Genomic DNA, 18,759 nt, shown 5'->3' with positions numbered 1-18,759 from the left:
GGCATTGACTGCTCCTGGAAAAGATCGGGATAGTGGTGAGGCGTCACAGGGAACATGGAACTTAAGAGCTAGGGAAAGAGCTGGCAGTATGGGTACTACCACAAAGGCACAGAAAAGAGACCGTCATGTGAACATTATGTCCCAGGAGGCCAGAGGTTGAGCATGCCCCACAGAGATAGGTTAAACATCCTAAGGATGCTGGGTCAGACCTAGCAAGAGGAACCAGAATTGCCTAGGCTTGCATGAGGTGTTTAGGAACAGGAGAGCACGTTAGGGACTTGGAGATCAGTGGAGGCTGTGAGGAGATGGATCAGAGGGGAAGTCCTTGTGTACTTCATTCCCCAGTGGGTCTGGCAATCGGTGTTGGGTGGATAAGCACACATTGCTGACGTCTCGGGCAGTAGCCAGAAGCAGAGTGCCCAACAGAGCTGGCACCTCGATGGGGAACTGGGCGTCCTGGTGAGCTGGAGTGGTGAAAAGTGGCTGGTTGCTGGGCATCAGCACTAGGGGCACCCACCTATGGCATTCCACATAGACCTCAAGCCTGCTTGATGTGAGGAGCATCGCTCACCAAAGAGAGCCTCTTTCTAGACTAGGAAACAGTCCTGAGTTCCTCATCCTGGCTGTCCTGCTTTTCTCATTCAGGACAGCTGTGGCTGCTCATCTCTCCTAGCAGACTGATGTCCATGAGGCTTCTGGACTGGTGGCCCAGAAACCCTGGGGAGCCATGAGGCCTCTCAGCATAGCAGGGTGGGGAAGTCTGCCTGCTGTTGGCTAACTTCAATTCTGCATTCTTCGTCTGTGGTAAGGAGGGCCCCACACAGCCAGCAGGCTGATACGGTGTGATAACTTCAGTTTCCGAGCTGGCTGCCTGCTCTTTGAGCAGAATGCATGCCCAGGCATATGTCAGTCCTGGCCACGGTGCCAGGGCACTGGAAGATCGAGTTAATTTCTGAGCAGGAAACATTTGTATATACAGGTCTCCCAATATCTCTATCCATATGACCCGCTCACCTTTTGGCTTTACCCAACCTGTGGTACTTTCATGCAAGCTGGAAGCCTGGCTGATTAGGCGTTTGAGAAGCCTGGGGTGCACATTTGGCATTGCACATTTGGCTCGGCATTTGCTGTTCTATTCATATCTTTGCTCTGCACCTTGATTTCTCTGCGGGAAGGCAATGAGAATTTTGGTACAGGACCTTGTAGCACCAAACACATTTCAGTCCCCATGGAACCACCTGGAGCCTGTCAATGTTTGCATTCAGGAGAGCACTAAGAGAGCACCAGGACACACTTGAGCTTTGGGCAAAGCTTTGAGCCAGACGCTCAATATACCCAGCTGGGCACAGGGAAAATATAGCTGCTTTTGCATGTTTTGCATGTGTTTACATGAAAGAGGTACTCAGCTCAGCCCCGCCTGAATGCTGCCAGGGCTCCTCCGTCTGCTTTGCTCAGCCCCTGCACTAGCTGCTCTCCCCTGAGACAGCACCTCCTGCCTCACCACCATCCGCGTGGGGATGGAGCCATCTGCATCAATGAGTCAGCAGGACCCACTTAACACTTTTCCAGCAGGATCTACTCCTCCTAACAGAATGGGCAGCTTCTGGCAAACTCTATCAGTGTGTTACAATCTCAGCTCATTAAAGGGACACATCCTGAGCTCCTTATTGATGTTTTATGCTGCCTGGCTCCATCTTCAGAAAAAAAACTCACATTGCAGTCAATGACTACACCTTCATGTTCCAGGCTGAATAAGGAGCTCAGGATCTGGCTCTCATGGCTGGTCAGGTTCAGCTCCAACTGCCACGAAACTGCATCAATGCAAACAATGTTAGCAGAGTGGGGTTTTATAGTAAAGCAGCCAAGAGAGGTCTTTTGGCCAGAATGCTTGCGCAGTGTTTTCTTTCCAGGGATGCTAGGGAAGATTCAAAAGGAAAACACACACACGCACAGAAAAAGGGCTTCTTTTTTTTCTACTTGCTTAGCCCAGTTTGCAAGGCAAATGAACTGCATGATGTAAATGGGAAATTATGTCTTTTCTTTTCCCCCAGAGCTGCTGTCTGCTCAGATTGTGCCCAATGGGGTGGATGTACCTGGACTGTTCTTTACTGAAGTGTGTGGGGGAGCTGGCCACACTTCCCTTCCACCCTAGGAAAATCACAGTCTTTTAATAACTTCCCCAGTGCTTGCTGTTGCTTCTAAAAAGCTAGTGGCACTGTCTGGCTTCAAGTGGCTTTTACATAATACAGACTGTCAGGCTAGATGAACATCATGGTCCCTTCTGGCCCTAAAATCTGTGAATCTAAAAATTAGAAGGCACCAGCACCTCATCGATTCTGGCTGATTTAATCAGGGGAATCGTATGTTCTCTTTATCCCCCGTTTTTCTCCTGCATCATCTTTAACTGAAGATGAATTCCGCCCCCCCCCCCCCCCCGTGCCCAAGCTTGGCTAATAGCATCAGAAAAGATCAGACATCTTCAGCCTTGCTCTGGGAAATACTCCTCTTCACTGCCTGCTTCCGGACTGATTCACAGTGGTTAATTGTTAGACTGTCTGCAAAGGCAGAATCAGAGATGGTCAGACCTGGAGGTGGATGGACAGCATGTCTAGAAAAGAGCACCAGGCTATCCTTGTTATTTTAAAATGGAAATTTTTAACTGAGTTCTTCAGGCTCCAGATTTAGCTATTTCGTTTGTGTTAACATTTGTGTGTGTGCTTGTATGTGTCTATGAAAGCACTTTTTTGAGGAGGGGAAAGAAGACAACTGACTCCCCATCCATTTGTGATGTTGGGGATCTGCAGGAGAAGTAGAAATGGAAAACAACGAAAGATTGTAAGTGATTTGCTGAGATTGATAGGGATGAGGGTTCCTCCAAGGTGGATATCTGCAACAAGTGAATAGGACTCTCGGAGCACATTCAGTTGGCATTAGCAGCAGTGAAAAGTGTTTCTCACAGAAATGTGTCTTATTGTCCAGATCCTTGGTGGTATCAGCTGTCATGGGAGGAGACATGCTGAAAGCCTCTAAAATCAGAGAGAATGGGACTCTTGGGAGCTGCTTCTATCCCCATGTTTTAGGACAGGACCCTAAGGATGTTCCAGGAATTAAAAGGTGGCGGATTCAAACTGAGACGAGGATAAAAACCAATCCAAAATGCCATTTAATAGGAGTTATGATCAGACTTGAGCTGGTTGTCACAGGTAGCGGCTGAGGACTAACAGAAACAGCAGCGACAGTGAGGACAGCATGAGCTGTCAGGACAGCACTTCAGGAGGGGTATCAAACCCCGTGTTCCAGGGCAGCCACTCACTACGAGAAACCATGTATGGAGAGAGAAGGGAGGGCTTGTCTTAGAGCTAAAGGAGTCTCACATCATCCTCTGGTATGGTCATATTGATGTTTTTGCACAGTCAAGGGACCAGATCCATGTTACTGTACCAAAAAAAAAAAAAAAAAAAAAAAAAAAAAAGGTATAAAAATTGCTGGAGGCTCTGCCCCAGACCTTTTCTTTGACAGTGTCTTTAAACTTTTCTGCTTTGCAAATTCATTCTGGTTCCCAGCCTTCCTCTTCAGAGATGCTGCGGTCAATAACTCACCAGGAGGTTGTTATTCTCCCTTCTCTTCCCACCCTCCCACTTGTCTCAGTATCTCTGCATTCATGCCTTTTGGCCCTCCCTCATCAGAGTGAGAGGAATAAAGCAGCATTAGCTGAGCACAAAGCAGGCTGCAATAGGGATGCTGTGAACCAGCGAAGGGAAGTCTGAATCACTGGTATCTCAAGGTGGGAGTGATAGATTTTGGCTGAGAGAAAGGGAAGACTCACATGTGCTTTTAGGAGTCAGGTGCTCATAGCCAGCTGGCAGTAGCTAAGAATTGGGCAACTAATTCCTTTCTGTGCCTTTAAAAACATAGCTCAAAACAACATGCATTTTGGTGGAGGAGAGGCTGATCAGAGCACAGAAAGGTGCTGAGTTAAGGCTGGATGGGTCTGAGCTGTATCTTAAGCAGAGCGATGCTGTCAGGAACTAATTCTTCTGGAAGAAGACCCTTCTGGGGTGTGGGGTGGAGAGGTGTCTCTAGAGTGTTCCCTTGAATATGCTAAAATACCTAAAAATGAGCTTAGAAAAGCTCAGCTGGGCAAAGCTGGCTAGAAGCTGGTGTTCCTTCCATGCTGATACCCTGTGAGAAGGAAATGGGGTCACTGGTCACTGCTGGAGAGGACTCCAGATCTGCTGATGGCATGAACTGGAAAGGAGCCGCTGGGGCCAGTGGAGCCTATCAGTTAGGGCAGCAAGCAGTAGAGCTGGTTTCATCACCGTTATTCAGGCTGCTTTTATTCTCTTTTCTGCTGCCGCCTGCTCTCATGCACCCAGACCCCCATGCTCCACACTGCCCTGGCACAATATGTCCTCATGACATCGGCAGCGAATGATAGGAATGTGAACGCCCACACAAAGCCTGGACATCGGACAGCAACCTGCCCAAGGGGAGTGCCTGGAGAAAGGGGAAATCAAAATGGGGTCTGTGTAAGAGGGAATGGGTGGCTCAGCAGATTGGCAAGGCTCTGTGGAGCTTTTCCCTAGCATGATTCAAATCCAGCCTGGGGAGAAAGTGGCTGCAAGCTGTTCCCATGTGGATAGTTGCTTGGCAGAGATGTTTGAGGGCTTGATGGCTTCAGTCTAACTTCTCAGAGACTGGTTCTCAACCTCCCCCTGCCATCCTCAACTGATAATGTTGCTTTGATCATCCAGCAAATGCTACAGGAAAGAATGGGTGACTTACTCTGGAGGGACTGAGAAGAGTGAGGTAAGGGTGGGTGCTCCTGCAGGGTCCACAGCACACATCCAGCGTCAGTATAGAGACGTCCTGTGTCTTTGGGATTATCCAGGTTCCACTTTGTTTAAAATGAGGCTGAGGGGGGATCACAAGGGTCCTCAGTGCTCCAAAGCAGATCTACTGTTGCCTAGAGAAAGCAGCACAGGGAGGGAGCACACAGCAATTCCAGCATTGCACAGGACATGGGAAATTTTAGGGACGGATGGTCTGGGTCCTATTCCAGCCTTAAGCCTGAGAATTTGGTTTCTGGGAGGATGAGGAGGTGTGGATTAGTTCCATGTGTGTATTGTCAGTCTGGTGATCTCTGCACAGAGAAGTGCAGAGCACCTTTCCTGCCACCCCTGCTCCAAGCATCTGTTACAAGAGCCCCAGTGTTTCAGATATTAGTTTGGACATTTTGGTATTATAAAAAGCAGATGACATCCAGGCTGCTGTAGACACTTCCCCAGGAAGAGGCAAGCTGGACAGAAGTGTGAGAGGGCAGGAGGTGACTATGCCCATTTTACAGCAGGGAGATTAAGTGATTCGTCCAAGGTGACAGAGCAGGTTGATAGTCAATACCAGACCTAGACTTTGCAGCCAAATCCGATGCTCTTCCGACACAACTTGTACTTGGTGACAGACTGAACTGAACCCGTCTGCACTGATGGGATCAGATTATACCTGTGGGGCCAGCAATGTAGAAGCAGTGGAGGCCCTGCACCTGGTGCTGGCAGCAGGCAACGCCGCCAGGCTCGATGGGTGTCCCCGGGGGGGAGGTGAGAGCCAGGGAGGGCTCTGGTGCGAGGACGTGGCAGGCGGTGGGGTCCCAGGGCGGGCTGTCGTGGTGGGCGCGGGGGGGAGCAGAGCCCGAGGCAGACGGAAATGTTTAAATAGTGCCTCCTGCATCCCGCAGCCTCGGCGCTGCTCTCTGCTCTGTTGCAGTCATTATCGGGGGAGCGGATGCACAGGGCTCTATGGGGACTGCTAATGGGCCGATTCAATTTCAGCTGGATGACGCCACTTAGGTAAGCATTAAGAGCTACAGCTCCGGGAAGGCAAGCGGCAGAGAGAGGGAGCGAGAGATGCTAACGGGCAGCAATAAATCCCTCCCTCCCTCCCATCCTCCACGCTGCCCCCATTCACAAGGAGCGCCAGGGACGAGCCTGCATTCACAAACCGGAGCTGGGCAGCGCTCCCGGGCTCCCGCTCGCTGCCCCCGCGGGCGGCGCGGCGCAGCCGCGGCCCCGGGGCGCCGGGCCCGGCTGCGGGGCAGGGCGGGCGGGCGCCGCCGCTCCCCCATGCCCGCCGCCGGCCCCTAGGCAGCCCCCCCCCGGGGCCGCGCCGGCGCTCGCCCCGCGCCCGCCGCGTCCTACTGGCCGCGGGCGGATGGAGCGGCGGCGGCGGCGGCGGCGGCGGCGCGGTGAGTCCGCCCGGCGCGGCGCGGTGCGGCGCGGCGGCGGCTGCGGGCCGGGGTCGGAGCACGGGCAACCGCGGCGGGGAGCACGCGTGGGACGGAGCGGTCCTGGATGCGCACGGGCTCTGCGTGCGGCGGCACCGGGGGAGCCGGGACAGGCGTGGGATGCGTGTGCCGCGGGGCTGGGGGTGCTGGCTGTGCACGCGTCCTGCACACGCACGGCTATGCGCGTGGTCGGAGAGCCGGCTTTTGGCGAAGTGTGAGCTGTGTGCACTGCAGGACCGGGGTGATCGTGAACACGCCTGGACTGTGAACACGGAGGGGATGGGAAGTATTGGACACGCGTGGGCTGTGTGCGTGGGGCGGCTAGGGGCTGCGCGCCGGATCCAGGCTCCATACAGGCTGTGTGCCCGGCTGTGTGCACGGCTCACAGCTGTGAGCCGGATCCAAGACACGCGTGGGCTGCATTTGCAGTAGGGCTGGAGGTCATGGACACAAATGGGCTGGGTGCCCGGGAGGGGTTGGGGCCGAATCCGGGCCATATGAGAGCTGTGTGCACAGTGGGGCTGGAGGCTGAGTTGGATCTGGGTCTGAGTCACACACGGGCTTGGTGAGCTGTGGGGCTGAGGATCGTGGATGCACACGGGCTGTGCAGACAGTAGGGCTGGGGGCTGCTGAGGCCGGACGTGGACATGGGTGGGCTGTGTGCACGGAAGGCTGGGAGATCAGGACCATGTGTGGGCTGCATGCAAAGCGGAGCTGGAGCATCAAGCTCCTCTTATGGCTTCATCCTGTACTCCCCTCCTGCCTGCACCCTGGTGATTCCTGTCCTCCAAGAAGAGCAGTGCAGCCGGGCAAGGGCTGGGGCTGCTCTGACCACTGGCAGCTGGGGAGAGCAGGCCAGGGCATGGGGGTCACTCTGAGGGGATTGCATGAGAAGAGCCCTTTTCTTCCACCTGGGCACTCTGTGAAGACCGCTGCTGGCTCGCAGCCGCCTACACCGCTGGACTTGCCTGTAAATCATTTGCTTTTACAATCCCTCCTCTGGCCCATTATCACACAAACTTTATACGTTTGGGGCTGCTGGTGGTCATAAAGCTTGCCCAGTTTCTGGGGCTGGCATGCCTGCCTTGCTGGGAAGGTGTGAGCAGGAGGAGGAGGCTGGGGACACACTGCCCCAGTCTCCTCTGGAAGGGTCGCAGCAGCATCTTGGCCAGGTAGGCAGGGAAGGAGCAGCTGGGCAGTGCAAGTGGCAGGGCCACCTGTATCTTGAGGATGGATGGATGGCCCACCAGAGGACAGCTGGGGAAAGAGACTGATGGCAGCCCCAGCGTTGAGCTCACTTGTACTGGGTGGGCAGGAAGCAAGGGGAAGGTAAGAATGCAGCAATGAGCACTGGCATAGCCAGCCCAGTCCTGGCCCTAGCCGCTGGCCCCTGTGCACTGGGCCATCTACCTATGCTTGCCACTGGCTCTTCCATGCATTTCTGCCTGCAGATGACTCTGGTCATTCAGTTCCTCTTCTCCCCCATCCTGCTGGACTGACTGAGTCCCAGTGCTCCTGGGTGCTTGGCAGCTCCCCTGGCTCCTGGTGACCACACCAACTGGTATCCCCTCAGGTCCCAGAAAGACATCTTTGCCCCATGGCCAGTGAGCCTGGGTTGGAGTCTGAGTCCTGTGTCTGGGGATTGTGGGTTCAAGGGCCTTGGTTTAGCCCCGTGTCCTCTGAAATGGGACTTTCTTGCCTGGGATGCTGGATCTAAACTTAGGTCTCAAATTCTAAGTGCACATGTTGCAACACACTGTGTGACCTGATTCCCACCTCCTCTATCTGCTTGCTGTCCCTAAGACCTCATTTGTGCTTCCAGTGTCCCAGGTCCCATTCTTACTACCTAAACATGGCCTGATCTCACAGGTCTCCCAAGCTCCTTGTCCCAGTCTTGCATACAGTGGCAGGTATAGCTATACCAGGCCTGCCCTTAGGATGCTCTTAACCTCCAATTTCTACTGACTCCATTGCAGTGGTACCTTCTGCTGCCCAGGTCTCTCCCTTTGGGTCATAACTATGTTCAGGATCACATGGGAACTTTTCCAGAGCTCCAAGTCTCATTGGCTGAGTCCAAATATCTGTGCACTGCCAACTCCCAAAGCACAGGTTAGAAGGGACAGACACCCAGGTGTGAGGAGTTCCTACCACAGCAGGTATGAATCAGCACCATCCCCTAGAAATGACAGGTGGGATGTGGGTCCTATGAGATGTGGGAACCCACTGAGTTTGCTTACTGACTTTTTGTCCTAGCTGCAGCTATATGTTTTATATCTTCGGGGTGTAGAACCTTCTGTTATTTCACCATTTTGTTCTTCAGTAAGAGCTTTCCATATGTGGAGCTCAGTGCCTGCACATAACCACTGACAAGAGGGTGTCTTGCCTCTGTGGCCCATTCCCATCCTGGCAATGTTCTCATAAAACCTTGTCTTGGATACTTGTGCCTTCCTACTTCACCTTGCTTTTTCTGTTAAATAAATTGGTTCCCAAGCCAGTCTCGGGCACAGTGGGAGAGCAACTTACTCATTGCCTGTGTCTCCTTGGATGAGGTAAACATCTCTCTTGAGATCACCTGGAGGGGGAGTCAGGTGGGCCCCATGCGAAGAAAAAGTCAAATCTAATCAGATCAGTTGCCTTCTCTTTCTAGGGAGGAGGATGAGGCAACTCAGATCTTGCTTTAACAGTCAAACTAAGTTGCCTTTGCTTTTTACCCTGCTCTTCAAGGTCAGCCTAGCTAATGAAAATCAGTCTTCCCTCTGCCTTTCTCTGCTGCTTGGACAGATTCTACCTGTGGCCCCTCACTTACTTGAAAGCCTCTGCCACTGATGGCCACCTGGCCTGCTGAGTATGTGCAATGCTGGTGTGGAGCTTCCTATTGAAGCAGAGTCTTCCTGTGGGCCTGGGCACTGTGACAATAGCTGCATCTCTTATGGATCACACATTTGTTCTGCCAGAGGAGAATGGCTTTGTCCCGGGAAAGTTGCCTGTCCACAAAAACCATGTACCCAGTATTGAAATCAAGGTTTGAAACGCTGGGGGAAAACTCTTCCCAGCTACATTAATGGTGCCTGGCATGGAACTAATGGCTTCCATTCTCTGTGTGCTTCTGTGCTGCTATTCACAGCTTCATTTTGCATGTAGCTGAAGTGGGAAGTTTCTCTGTCCTCTTCCCTCATAAGGGCTAAGATCTGGATCCACTGTGGAGAGGCAGACAGATCCAGTCCTGTGATCCTCTTCCCCTCATCTAGGCCCCACAGACTCCAGTGGCAAGGTCTGAAAGCCCAAGTTTTTGGCAAGGTTGTTGACACTGTGAGGTTAAACCTGCTGGTGGTCATCTGCCAAAAGAATGGCTGGACACAGGAACTCTTGCCTGCACTAGCCCACAGCCCTCCAAGGGTGCTAACCTTCCCTTCTGAAAAAGTGGTCACTGTTCCCAGTGCTGCAGACTCAGGAAATCCCATTTCCTGAAAACAACAAAAGCAAACATCATGGCAATCTCTGTGCAAGAAGTAATACAGGGCCTGCCTGCTGCTAAATCTGCTTTCCCTGCTTCATCATGTATTTATGTTGGGTTTAAAATGAAATCTGCCTTTCTCAGAGCGTTTGTGAAGGGGGTAAATTGGCTCCTGGGCTGTCGCTAGGTTGCAAGGAGGAAAACTCTGAGTACTGCAGTGGAAATTGCTAAGACTCAGAGATGCAGATCTGTAGGCTTGACCTGTCCCTGGCCGAACACACATCTTATTAGTTGCAGTTGGTTGTTGATGCTGCCTGAAATTAAATGTGTGTTCAGTTCACCTCCTTCCCTGTGCCCCTGAAATTCAGCCACTGGCAAATACAGCATATGGCACTAGGGGCCTATATTGAGTGTGCTGGGAAGCCCCAGAATGGACTCTCCTGCTCTGGGGAAAATGCTGTTCCTGGCTCTGTTGCTGAACTCTGGATAAGTCACAGCTTCAAGTTTCCCTTCCTCTAGAGAGGGCTGGCACTGCCCATACGGAAGGAGAGGGAGGAAGGTCAGACAGGTCGCATCAGTGCTTAAAAGAAGATAGGAAAGCCTTCTATGGAGGGATGTGGAAAGCTCAACAACACAGGGAGATGCTGTGTCTGCCTGTTCCAAGGGACAGATCTTATGGACCTTGTCTTTTGGAAATTGTTCAGCCTAAGTCTTCTCAGGCTCAGAAGTACCTTGAATATGGCTGCTGGAAATAATTAACCTTGTTACCTGCTTGGAGTAGCTCTCCAGTCAGCCTTCACTTCCTGATTTGTATGGATGGATCAAATAGTAACACAAATGCTTTCTCTGTCTTCCTGCCCCATCCTTTAGGATTTTTAGATGTGCCCTGATGACGCAGAGTCTCCTTACTCCTGGAAATGCAGCTCTCCTCCAGTGCGGCTGAACTCAGTTGTGACGAGACAATGGACCTGCCTGCTGAGGACTTCCAACAGGTCCTGTCCATTGACCAAATCCGCTCCATACGTGCCAGCAACAACTACGTGGAGAGACCGGCTGTTTGCTTCCAGCAAGCTCACTCCAATCCATCCCTGTCACAGCCACCACACAAACAAGAGTGGTCTCAGGACCGCCTGCTGTCTTCCACCTTCCAGGACCTGCACCGCAGCCACAGCCAACAGCACCAGATGCCACCTTTGCAGCAACACATGAGCCATTCCAGCACAGCCAGCTCTGTGTCCCAAAGCACTACAGCCTCAGACCAGCGGCTCCTGAGCAGCCTCACGCCTTCACACTCTGGACACTCCCTTGTCCGGACACAGCCCAGAGCTGGTGAGCTGAAGCCAGAGGAATCGCCGCTGAAGGGGGTGGTGGAGAAGCCAACTCTCCACACTGGGCACCTCTTCATTTGTGAGGAGTGTGGGAGGTGCAAATGTGCCCGCTGCACAGCTGCCCGCAGCCTACCCTCCTGCTGGCTTTGCAACCAGCGCTGCCTCTGCTCCCCAGAGAGCCTCCTCGACTACGGGACTTGCCTTTGCTGTGTCAAGGGTCTCTTCTACCACTGCTCCACTGATGATGAGGATACCTGTGCTGATGACCCCTGCTCCTGTGGGCAGGGATCCTGCTGTGCCCGCTGGGCTGCCATGAGCTTCCTCTCTCTCCTCATGCCCTGCCTCTGCTGCTACTTTCCTACTCTGGGGTGCCTCAAACTTTGCCAGAGGGGTTATGATGGCCTGAAACGACCTGGCTGCCGCTGCCAGAACCACACTAATACGGTCTGCAGAAAAATCTCTTCCTCCAGTGGCACACCCTTTCCCAAGACATTGGATAAGCCGGTATGACCTTCCTAGGGAGGAGAAGCAGGCTTTACTTCTCTTCTTCCTCCTCCTTTCCCTTCCTTCCCCCTCCTCCTTTGGCTTTCTCTGCTCTGCAACTCTCCCTCCCCCGCCCACCACCACTTCCTGGGAATGAGACAAGTGAACTATGTGTCCCATGGCTTCCAGGGAGCATGAAAGCTGCTTGGAGGCAAGGAGGGCTCACTGCTGTGACAGAGCTGATGGCACACAGGAGATGGTGTTTTTGCACATGCTGTCAAGGGACTGTGACAGGCAGAGCAAGCTGCGGTTGTGTTCTCCAGTCATGGCTCTGTGGGGAAGGGCATTCTGGTGGGAGGAGGGGAAACCTCAGGACTCTGACCTCAGAAGGCCTTAGAAGCTATCACTGTCCTCCAGTAAGGTCCAGGCCCTTCTGGAAGGGGGAAGAGATGGGTTCATGCATCTCCACTTGAGAGTCCTCCAGGAACTGGAACATGGTTTTTCTCTTTTTCTCTGGCACTTTTCATGGGTGGCCTCTCTGAGAGTGTCCTCTCCCTCTGTGGTAGGTTTGCTTTCCCAAAGGGATTGGGATGCTAAATGGCAGGTGGAAGTCACTGGGAGAAGCAAGTGAGCTTCAAAATGAAGTGGCTCTTTATTTTTCTGTCTCAAAGAAAAAAGGGAAGGTGTGGAAAGCTTTAGAAACTATCTGACACAGGAAGAGGGAGATATTGGAGGCAATCTGGTCCACTCTCTCTTCTGCCCAGCTGCAGCAAGGGAAAGGCTCCCTCTGGGAACTGGCTGAGAACAAGAATCTGCTTTGAAATTGCCATTCAATTCCTAATGCTTTGAGGTGCAGTGCTAAAGGGCTGTGCCCAAGGAGCTCTCATTACATATCCAGTGGGCTGTGAGTGAGGGGCAGTGCTTGCTGCCTGGCTGCATCATGCCAAGCCGAGAGGCTCCATTCCATCACTGAGTGGACGCTGCAGGCACTGGTGCCCAGCCTGGCAGCCCCATGCTCAAGCCCCAGGAGCAGAGCAGGCTGTGATGCTTGTCTTCCCTTCTTCCCTTGCAGGTTTCTCCTTACAGGATAGGGTGAGGTACACTGAGGAGACAGGAATAGGGCTTAGTTCTGCTATTCTGTTCTCTAAAACTGTAAAGACCTTCTGCTGATCTGGTACCTTCCACCAGCATTGAATTAGCTTTAAAAAATCCAGACTGAACTGTCAGCAGCTGACCACTCACACTGCTCTCCTTGTCATTTAACAGTGATCCTGGGCAATCCCCCAGTGGGGACTTCTGGGGCTTCTGCTTTGTGCTGGGTGAAACAGAGAGCAGAAGGGAGGTATCTAACAGATCTGAGCCTGACCTTCCCTCTCCACAGAGGTAGCCTCTGAGTCATCACCTAGTTTTGGCCCATTGGCATGTCACATCAACACCAGTGTCACACCTGCCAGCAAACCCTGTTGGCATTGCTGAGGGTATTCTGCAAAGGTGGCCACCTGCTGCAAACTGGAGATGAGTCTGAACCAACCCCTCAGGCTGGGCCATCTGCAGACCAGAAGGAAACCTGAATCTGGGTCAGTGCTTCATAATTTACTTGCTGTGACTATAATAAGACAAATCTAGTCCCTATAGCTGAGAGGGAGTTGGAGGGAGCTCCTCTTGGAGCTAGGCCCAGCACCATCTCTGCTTGCAGACATGTGACACCAGCTCTCAGCTGTGACCTTTGCTGACATCAGCCAATTGACCCAGGGAATTTAGAGCCAGACTCATTTTCTGGTGCTTGGCCCTGCCCACCTGGCCTTCCTCTGAGATGTTTGACTGCAGGCATGTGTGTGGAGGGAAGTGAATGGTTCCCCTGGAGAAATATATGCAACGTCGCTTGGCTTCTTCCAAGTCCCTGCCAACTAAGGCTTGTCCATTGCATTCACTCAGCCATCTCTTTATGTAGAATTCTGTGGATCTATTTTTGTATATATAAATATAAGTTAGGATGGCTAGGACTATTACTAATAATATTCGTGATACTGCTGTGAATGGTGCCAGATAAAAGGTTCGGCTTCCTGGTACATTTGCACATGCTGGATAATGATTTCCCAGTCTGTTTATTGCTAATCCTAGACCTTTAGCTCCTAGGTAGTTGGGAGAAGGGGAAAGGGAAGTTTACAGATTGTCCTAGTGGGGTTTTGCTTTGCAGAGAGTGAGTAGGATTCACCACTGGCTCTAGGGTGAGGTGGGAGTCAGACTCATGCTGGGATTCCTCTTCCTTAACATTTGCTATCCAGAAATAGGGGTGATCTAAGCTTCCTCACTTGCAGAAAAAGGTGGTTCCAGAATGTGGTATATCCCATTTGAAAGTACAAGGGATAAATTATCTTCTGATGGTGTCTTTCTCCCTTGACTGTAAGAGACACAAATGTTGAACTCTTAGTTCCCTGAGGAAGGGGAGATGAATCCCATCTCTGGTATGAAGCTTGTATCCGGTGTGTGTTACTCACATGACTAAAATCTTGACAGTGACTTCACCCAGGGCTTGAGGGGGCTGTTGAAAGATACTTTCTCTGACCAAAGACAGAGCGCCCATTTCCATAAGCTGTGGTGAATTCAGGATGATGCTCTGGGTTATAATGAATTCCTCCTGGCATTAAGGAGGGAGAGGCCCATGCCTGTGAAGTTTAAACATCCTCTGAGGCTAGTCCTGGACTCTGAAATCATTTGGGTTTTAAGGCAATGACCTCCTCAGAGCATTTCCTATAGGTATAAGTGTGTATATCCCCGTAAGATCTGCCCATGTCTCTGTGGCATCACTTATAATATACACCGCAAACATATTAACCTATATGCCAATATTGCTTGGCTTCCTATTTCCAAGTGATGCATAGGGGACAGACTTCCATCAAGAGGCATCCTTCCTTTTGAACACTCAGTTCACTTTTCTATTGGTGCTAATTAAACTCCTTCCAAATGTAAAATCTTTTAGGGGAAATAGTCCCTTTTCATTGAGGATTTGAGGAACCAGTTTATTTCAATGAGAATGTGAAATGCATCATTGAAACTTTTTAAAGAAAACTAATGAACAGAATTTTCCAACTTGTTCTACTTTGATTTTTTTCTCCTTTCTAAATGAATCCTACTTGTAAATTTAGTTACCACCTCTGTATCTCTGCAATTCATTGCTTCCTCTCCTGATGGTGGAATGACTCAACATATGAAGCTTCATCATTTTCACGGCCTCCTAAGTCATGCACATACAGGGTGACCTCCCCCAAGTGCTGGAGCTGTAAGATGAGAACATCACTGTCCACATATCAGATCCTTAGAGCAAGTTTCGCTTGGCAATAGCATGGTAAAGTGTAGTCCTGCACAACTATTGCAGCATATTTGCCTTCAGTAACTGGTAGGAGGCCAGGATGCCTGCCAATAGCCTTCTATCTAATAGGCTTTTTTCTGGGTCAGTGTGAAAGTCCCATTTCTAACAGCAAATCATGCCATAGCCTAGGTGCAGGGCTGAGGAGTCTGGCCAGGTCTCCTGAATGTCTCATCTCAAGGAAGTAACAGACTTATGTGATATGTTTTGTAAAATATGGGACACACAGAAGGAAACTGGAGCGGGAGAGAGCCCCTGATCAGCACGGAGGAGTAGAGTGCTGGGCTTTGGTTTGACTGTGCTTAGGGTAAAATGCAGAGCTGTGTCCAGGCCTTGTTGTTGCAATGGCTACAGCAGTTTAGAGCTGTCTGACCCCTACACTGTTCACAGTGGCAGGAGGCTTCATGTACCATTATTGTTTCCCACTCCTGGAAGAGCTTCAGCAGGTTCCCATTATTTAGGCTCAGCAGAAAAGACAGATCTGGATTTGCCAAAAGCTTTCTGAAGGAGGCCAGCTCTAGTTCCCTGAGATCATTTGGTGTCAGGCAGGCCACAGGTGGCCTCTGATTAAGTGCTCTCTGTGCTTTCCCTGATGTCTTCAAACCAGATCGGTCTTGCTTCCTTTTGCTCCAGTCCTTCCTGCTCCCTCTCCATCTCTGGCTGCCAGATAGTTGGGTTTCCCTTTAGATAGGACTCCAATTTTGGTTGGGGTTATGAGCCTCTTTCCTGCCCCACCCTGAAATGAGTCAGATGACATCTGCTCCAGATGTTTGTTTGCAGTTGCTTGTCCTGGCAGTTTGGGTTTATCTCTGTCTCAGTGTGTCTTTTTTGATTTTGTTTTTGGAGAGTCACATGCTGAGCTCTCTGCTTTCTCTGTGCCCCTGTGATTTAACTAGGACAGAACCACTTTGCAAGAGAACACATCTCTGTGTTGTGTGCCTGTGCTGGTCATAGGCTCCTTTCCCAGGAAGCATCAGGGGCTTTCGAGCAAACTTAGGAAAAGAGAAACTCAGGGCTAAAGGAGGAGGAAATAGGGCAGGAGCTACAGAGCAGGTCCTGAATTCCCCTTACTCTGCACCTCATGCAGGAGCCTGCTCTTTTCTTCCCAGCAGATCTCTAAGGTTAGAGACCCTGAGAGCAAGATATGTAAGAGATGTGCACCTCTAACCACATAAGAACTCCTGCTGGCTCCTGCTTTGTGTCAGGGCTTCACTTGGCACCAGTTCTCTCCTTCCCTATGGGCAAGCGTGTGATTAGTGACAGCACTGGCTAAGAGGGAGCACTGGGGACTGAGCTGGAGTCTCCCTTCTATCTCAACACCCCCAGCATTCCCAGGCAGAGTGCCCTTGAGTTGCTGCTCAGGCTGCCACCTCTCCCTGACAATCCTCGGTGCCTTGCATTGAAGCACCCACTTCCAGCCAAGTACCTCAGAGAGTAGTTGATTGGTTGCTGTTTTGTTTTGTTTTATTTTTTTTATTTTTTTTGGAGGGGGGGGAGGGAGGGGAATGTCCTTAGGATTTTACTCCTAGATTCCCACAAAATCTCATTGAGTTGGCTCTTGCCCATCTCTGTATGTGAACTCAAGGACCTGAGGGGAATTGTCATTGGTCAAAATATGCCAAAGCACAAAATAACAGTTTGTGAAGAGCTGCTTTAGTGCAATAGAGAAGAATGAGCGGAGGGGTGAGAGGAACTACTGCAGTGTTTACATGAGTGGAAGGAACAAAGGATGGGCACACCATGCCCCAAATCTCATGTTGTCAGCACTTACTTTGTTAGTTTGTTCTCCATCTCTGGTCCTTGAGTGTTTCCCAGCTGGCTAACACTAGGAAGACTGGGAGGTTTGCAGATATTGGAAGATCTAACTTTTCTTGATCAGTAGGTGAAGGAAGTTGAGAAGGGATGTACTCACACCCCATCTTGAAGTCTGTTCTCAGTCTTTAATTGCATCCAGTTCAGTCTTGCCTCCTTTGAGGAGCATATGGAGCCCATTCCTGCTGGATACTCACATGCAGTTGGAGAATGTTGGTTGGGATCCGTTCCATGTGGGCAGAATCAGAGCTGTGATCTCCGTCTGGCTCAGTCTGCTTTGGGATATTTCTCAGTAAACACTGAGCACTGAGATCTCTTGCAAACTGCTTCTTCTTCTTCTTTTTTTTTTCTTTTTTTTTTTAAGCTGCTCTTTGATCCCACACTGCAGGTTTGGAGCTTGCCCAGGTGAAATTTTTTTGTCCTACTTGGGATAAAAGTCTCAGAAGAATCCACTTAGGGCATTAGCCAGAGAGGCTGAAAGGTTCCCTTGCAAAGGGTCTGTAGACGGGAGGGATACTGGATGGGTGCAAAGAGAGCAATGCCTCTTTGCGGCACATGTGAAATCAGTAAATACATGAATGCGGAGCAAAGGGAAGCAGAATCGGTGTGCAGAAGCCCAGGGTGTGAGGAGAGAGGCCTGAGTCTCTCTCCTGTTGAATCTTGTTGCAACACCCTTAATGGCTTCTGTGGGAGCAAGAGCAAACTCCTCCCTGGTGAGTGGGCCTGCCCACTGGGAGAGGAAGTTTCTCACATCTCTGCCTGTCCCAACTATGGTAACAGCCGAGAGGTGTGTGATCATTCCTGGACCTGACACAGTCAGGCCACCCCTTTCCCATGCTGCTGCTCTGCTCTGAAGGAGTCCTTTTCCTCCTTCCCCTTTCTTTTGTCTGTGCCCCTCCTTTGCGAAATGGTTCCCTCAGGCCTTAGTGATATTCTGAACAGGCTGCTGCAGCCTCCTGCCTCCCCAGGTGTCCTTAGCACAAAGTTCTCCTTAGAAGATGGATCCCCTTGGCTTCAAAGGAGAGTCTCGTACCAGGAACTGAAGCATCTAATTCTCCATTTAATTGGTACAAAGGCATTCTGTACAGTGTATAAAGAGATCCCTCCCCTGGCTGTCTTTATCTGGGTTCCTTTCTGTAAGGTATAATACATGTTTATAATCTGATGGCTGTTTTTTGACAATACTCTTGTAACTTTTAAGGGGGGGAAACAAAAAAAGAAAAAGAAAAAACAAAGTATTTATTTGAAAAGTTTATTTTAAAGATAAGAAAAAAATAACCTATTTATTTTAGTGCACCCTCTTCTGTTTAGTTTTCTTCTTTTGCAAAGCTAATAACTGTTACTGAACCACTGCTGAAATGAAAGAAGTAATTCTATGAGTGGCTTCACAAGCCCACTTAGAGCAACTATTCAATAAAAATATATATTAATTTTGAATGGTCTCATTCTTGTCTTCATGGAGAGCAGCAGCCAGGTGATGGCCAGCCCAGCGCATGACTCAGACTCTTGCTTTGGCAGGGCTCTTACTGGCCGCTGTGGTGCTGGCACTGAAGGGGCACTGCTGGATGGCTGGACTTACACTGGCATTGACTGAGTGTTGGGGAGGTTGTTTTTTAACTCTTTGAGATCTCTGCTGGTAGTCCTGTGCTCATGCTGAAGGAAAACCTGAAAAATTCCACTGAGTGTCTTAAGGCTGCAGCTCTCCCAAATCCTTGAGGCAGGATACGCTTCTGTAGCAATAGACAGACTAAAAGCAGGGTAATATTGAGATTAGAAATCTCTATGATTTAGGGATTTCTGTTGTTCCACAGATTTTCCTGCATCTCCCTAAGGCCCCTTTTGCTTCCAGTAGGGATGGGGTGATGCCACTGGGCAAATGATATCTTCTGCAGGGGGAGCTACTGTTTGGATGTGGTTGTCTCTGGCCATCAGCTGTAGAAGACACCTCAGCAACCTGTTTAACATCAAAGAGATGAATCTGGGCCATAGAATCAGAAACTGCCAGGTCACTTGCGTACCTGGTTTGCTCTCCTTG

At 50.7% G+C, this 18,759-nt stretch overlaps 1 protein-coding gene across 2 annotated transcripts; it reads left to right on the top strand.

Moving 5' to 3' along the window:
• Nucleotides 1-5,761: 5,761 nt before the first annotated feature.
• On the top strand, nt 5,762-18,161 carry SPRY3 (sprouty RTK signaling antagonist 3). Of its 2 annotated transcripts, none has more exons than XM_062584473.1 (2): nt 5,762-5,846; nt 10,605-18,161. In XM_062584473.1, the coding sequence occupies exon 2, from the start codon at nt 10,652-10,654 to the stop codon at nt 11,570-11,572; it is 921 nt and encodes a 306-aa protein (XP_062440457.1). In that variant the 5' UTR covers nt 5,762-5,846; nt 10,605-10,651; the 3' UTR covers nt 11,573-18,161. The 2 variants fall into 2 exon arrangements, with proteins under 2 accessions (XP_062440457.1, XP_062440458.1); XM_062584474.1 differs by lacking the exon at nt 5,762-5,846 and adding an exon at nt 6,203-6,241.
• The last annotated feature ends 598 nt before the right edge of the window (nt 18,162-18,759 follow it).

Source organism: Rhea pennata, chromosome 11 (assembly GCF_028389875.1).
Source record: "Rhea pennata isolate bPtePen1 chromosome 11, bPtePen1.pri, whole genome shotgun sequence".
NCBI classification, from domain to species: domain Eukaryota; kingdom Metazoa; phylum Chordata; class Aves; order Rheiformes; family Rheidae; genus Rhea; species Rhea pennata.
This window is presented reverse-complemented; position numbering and strand designations above follow the sequence as displayed.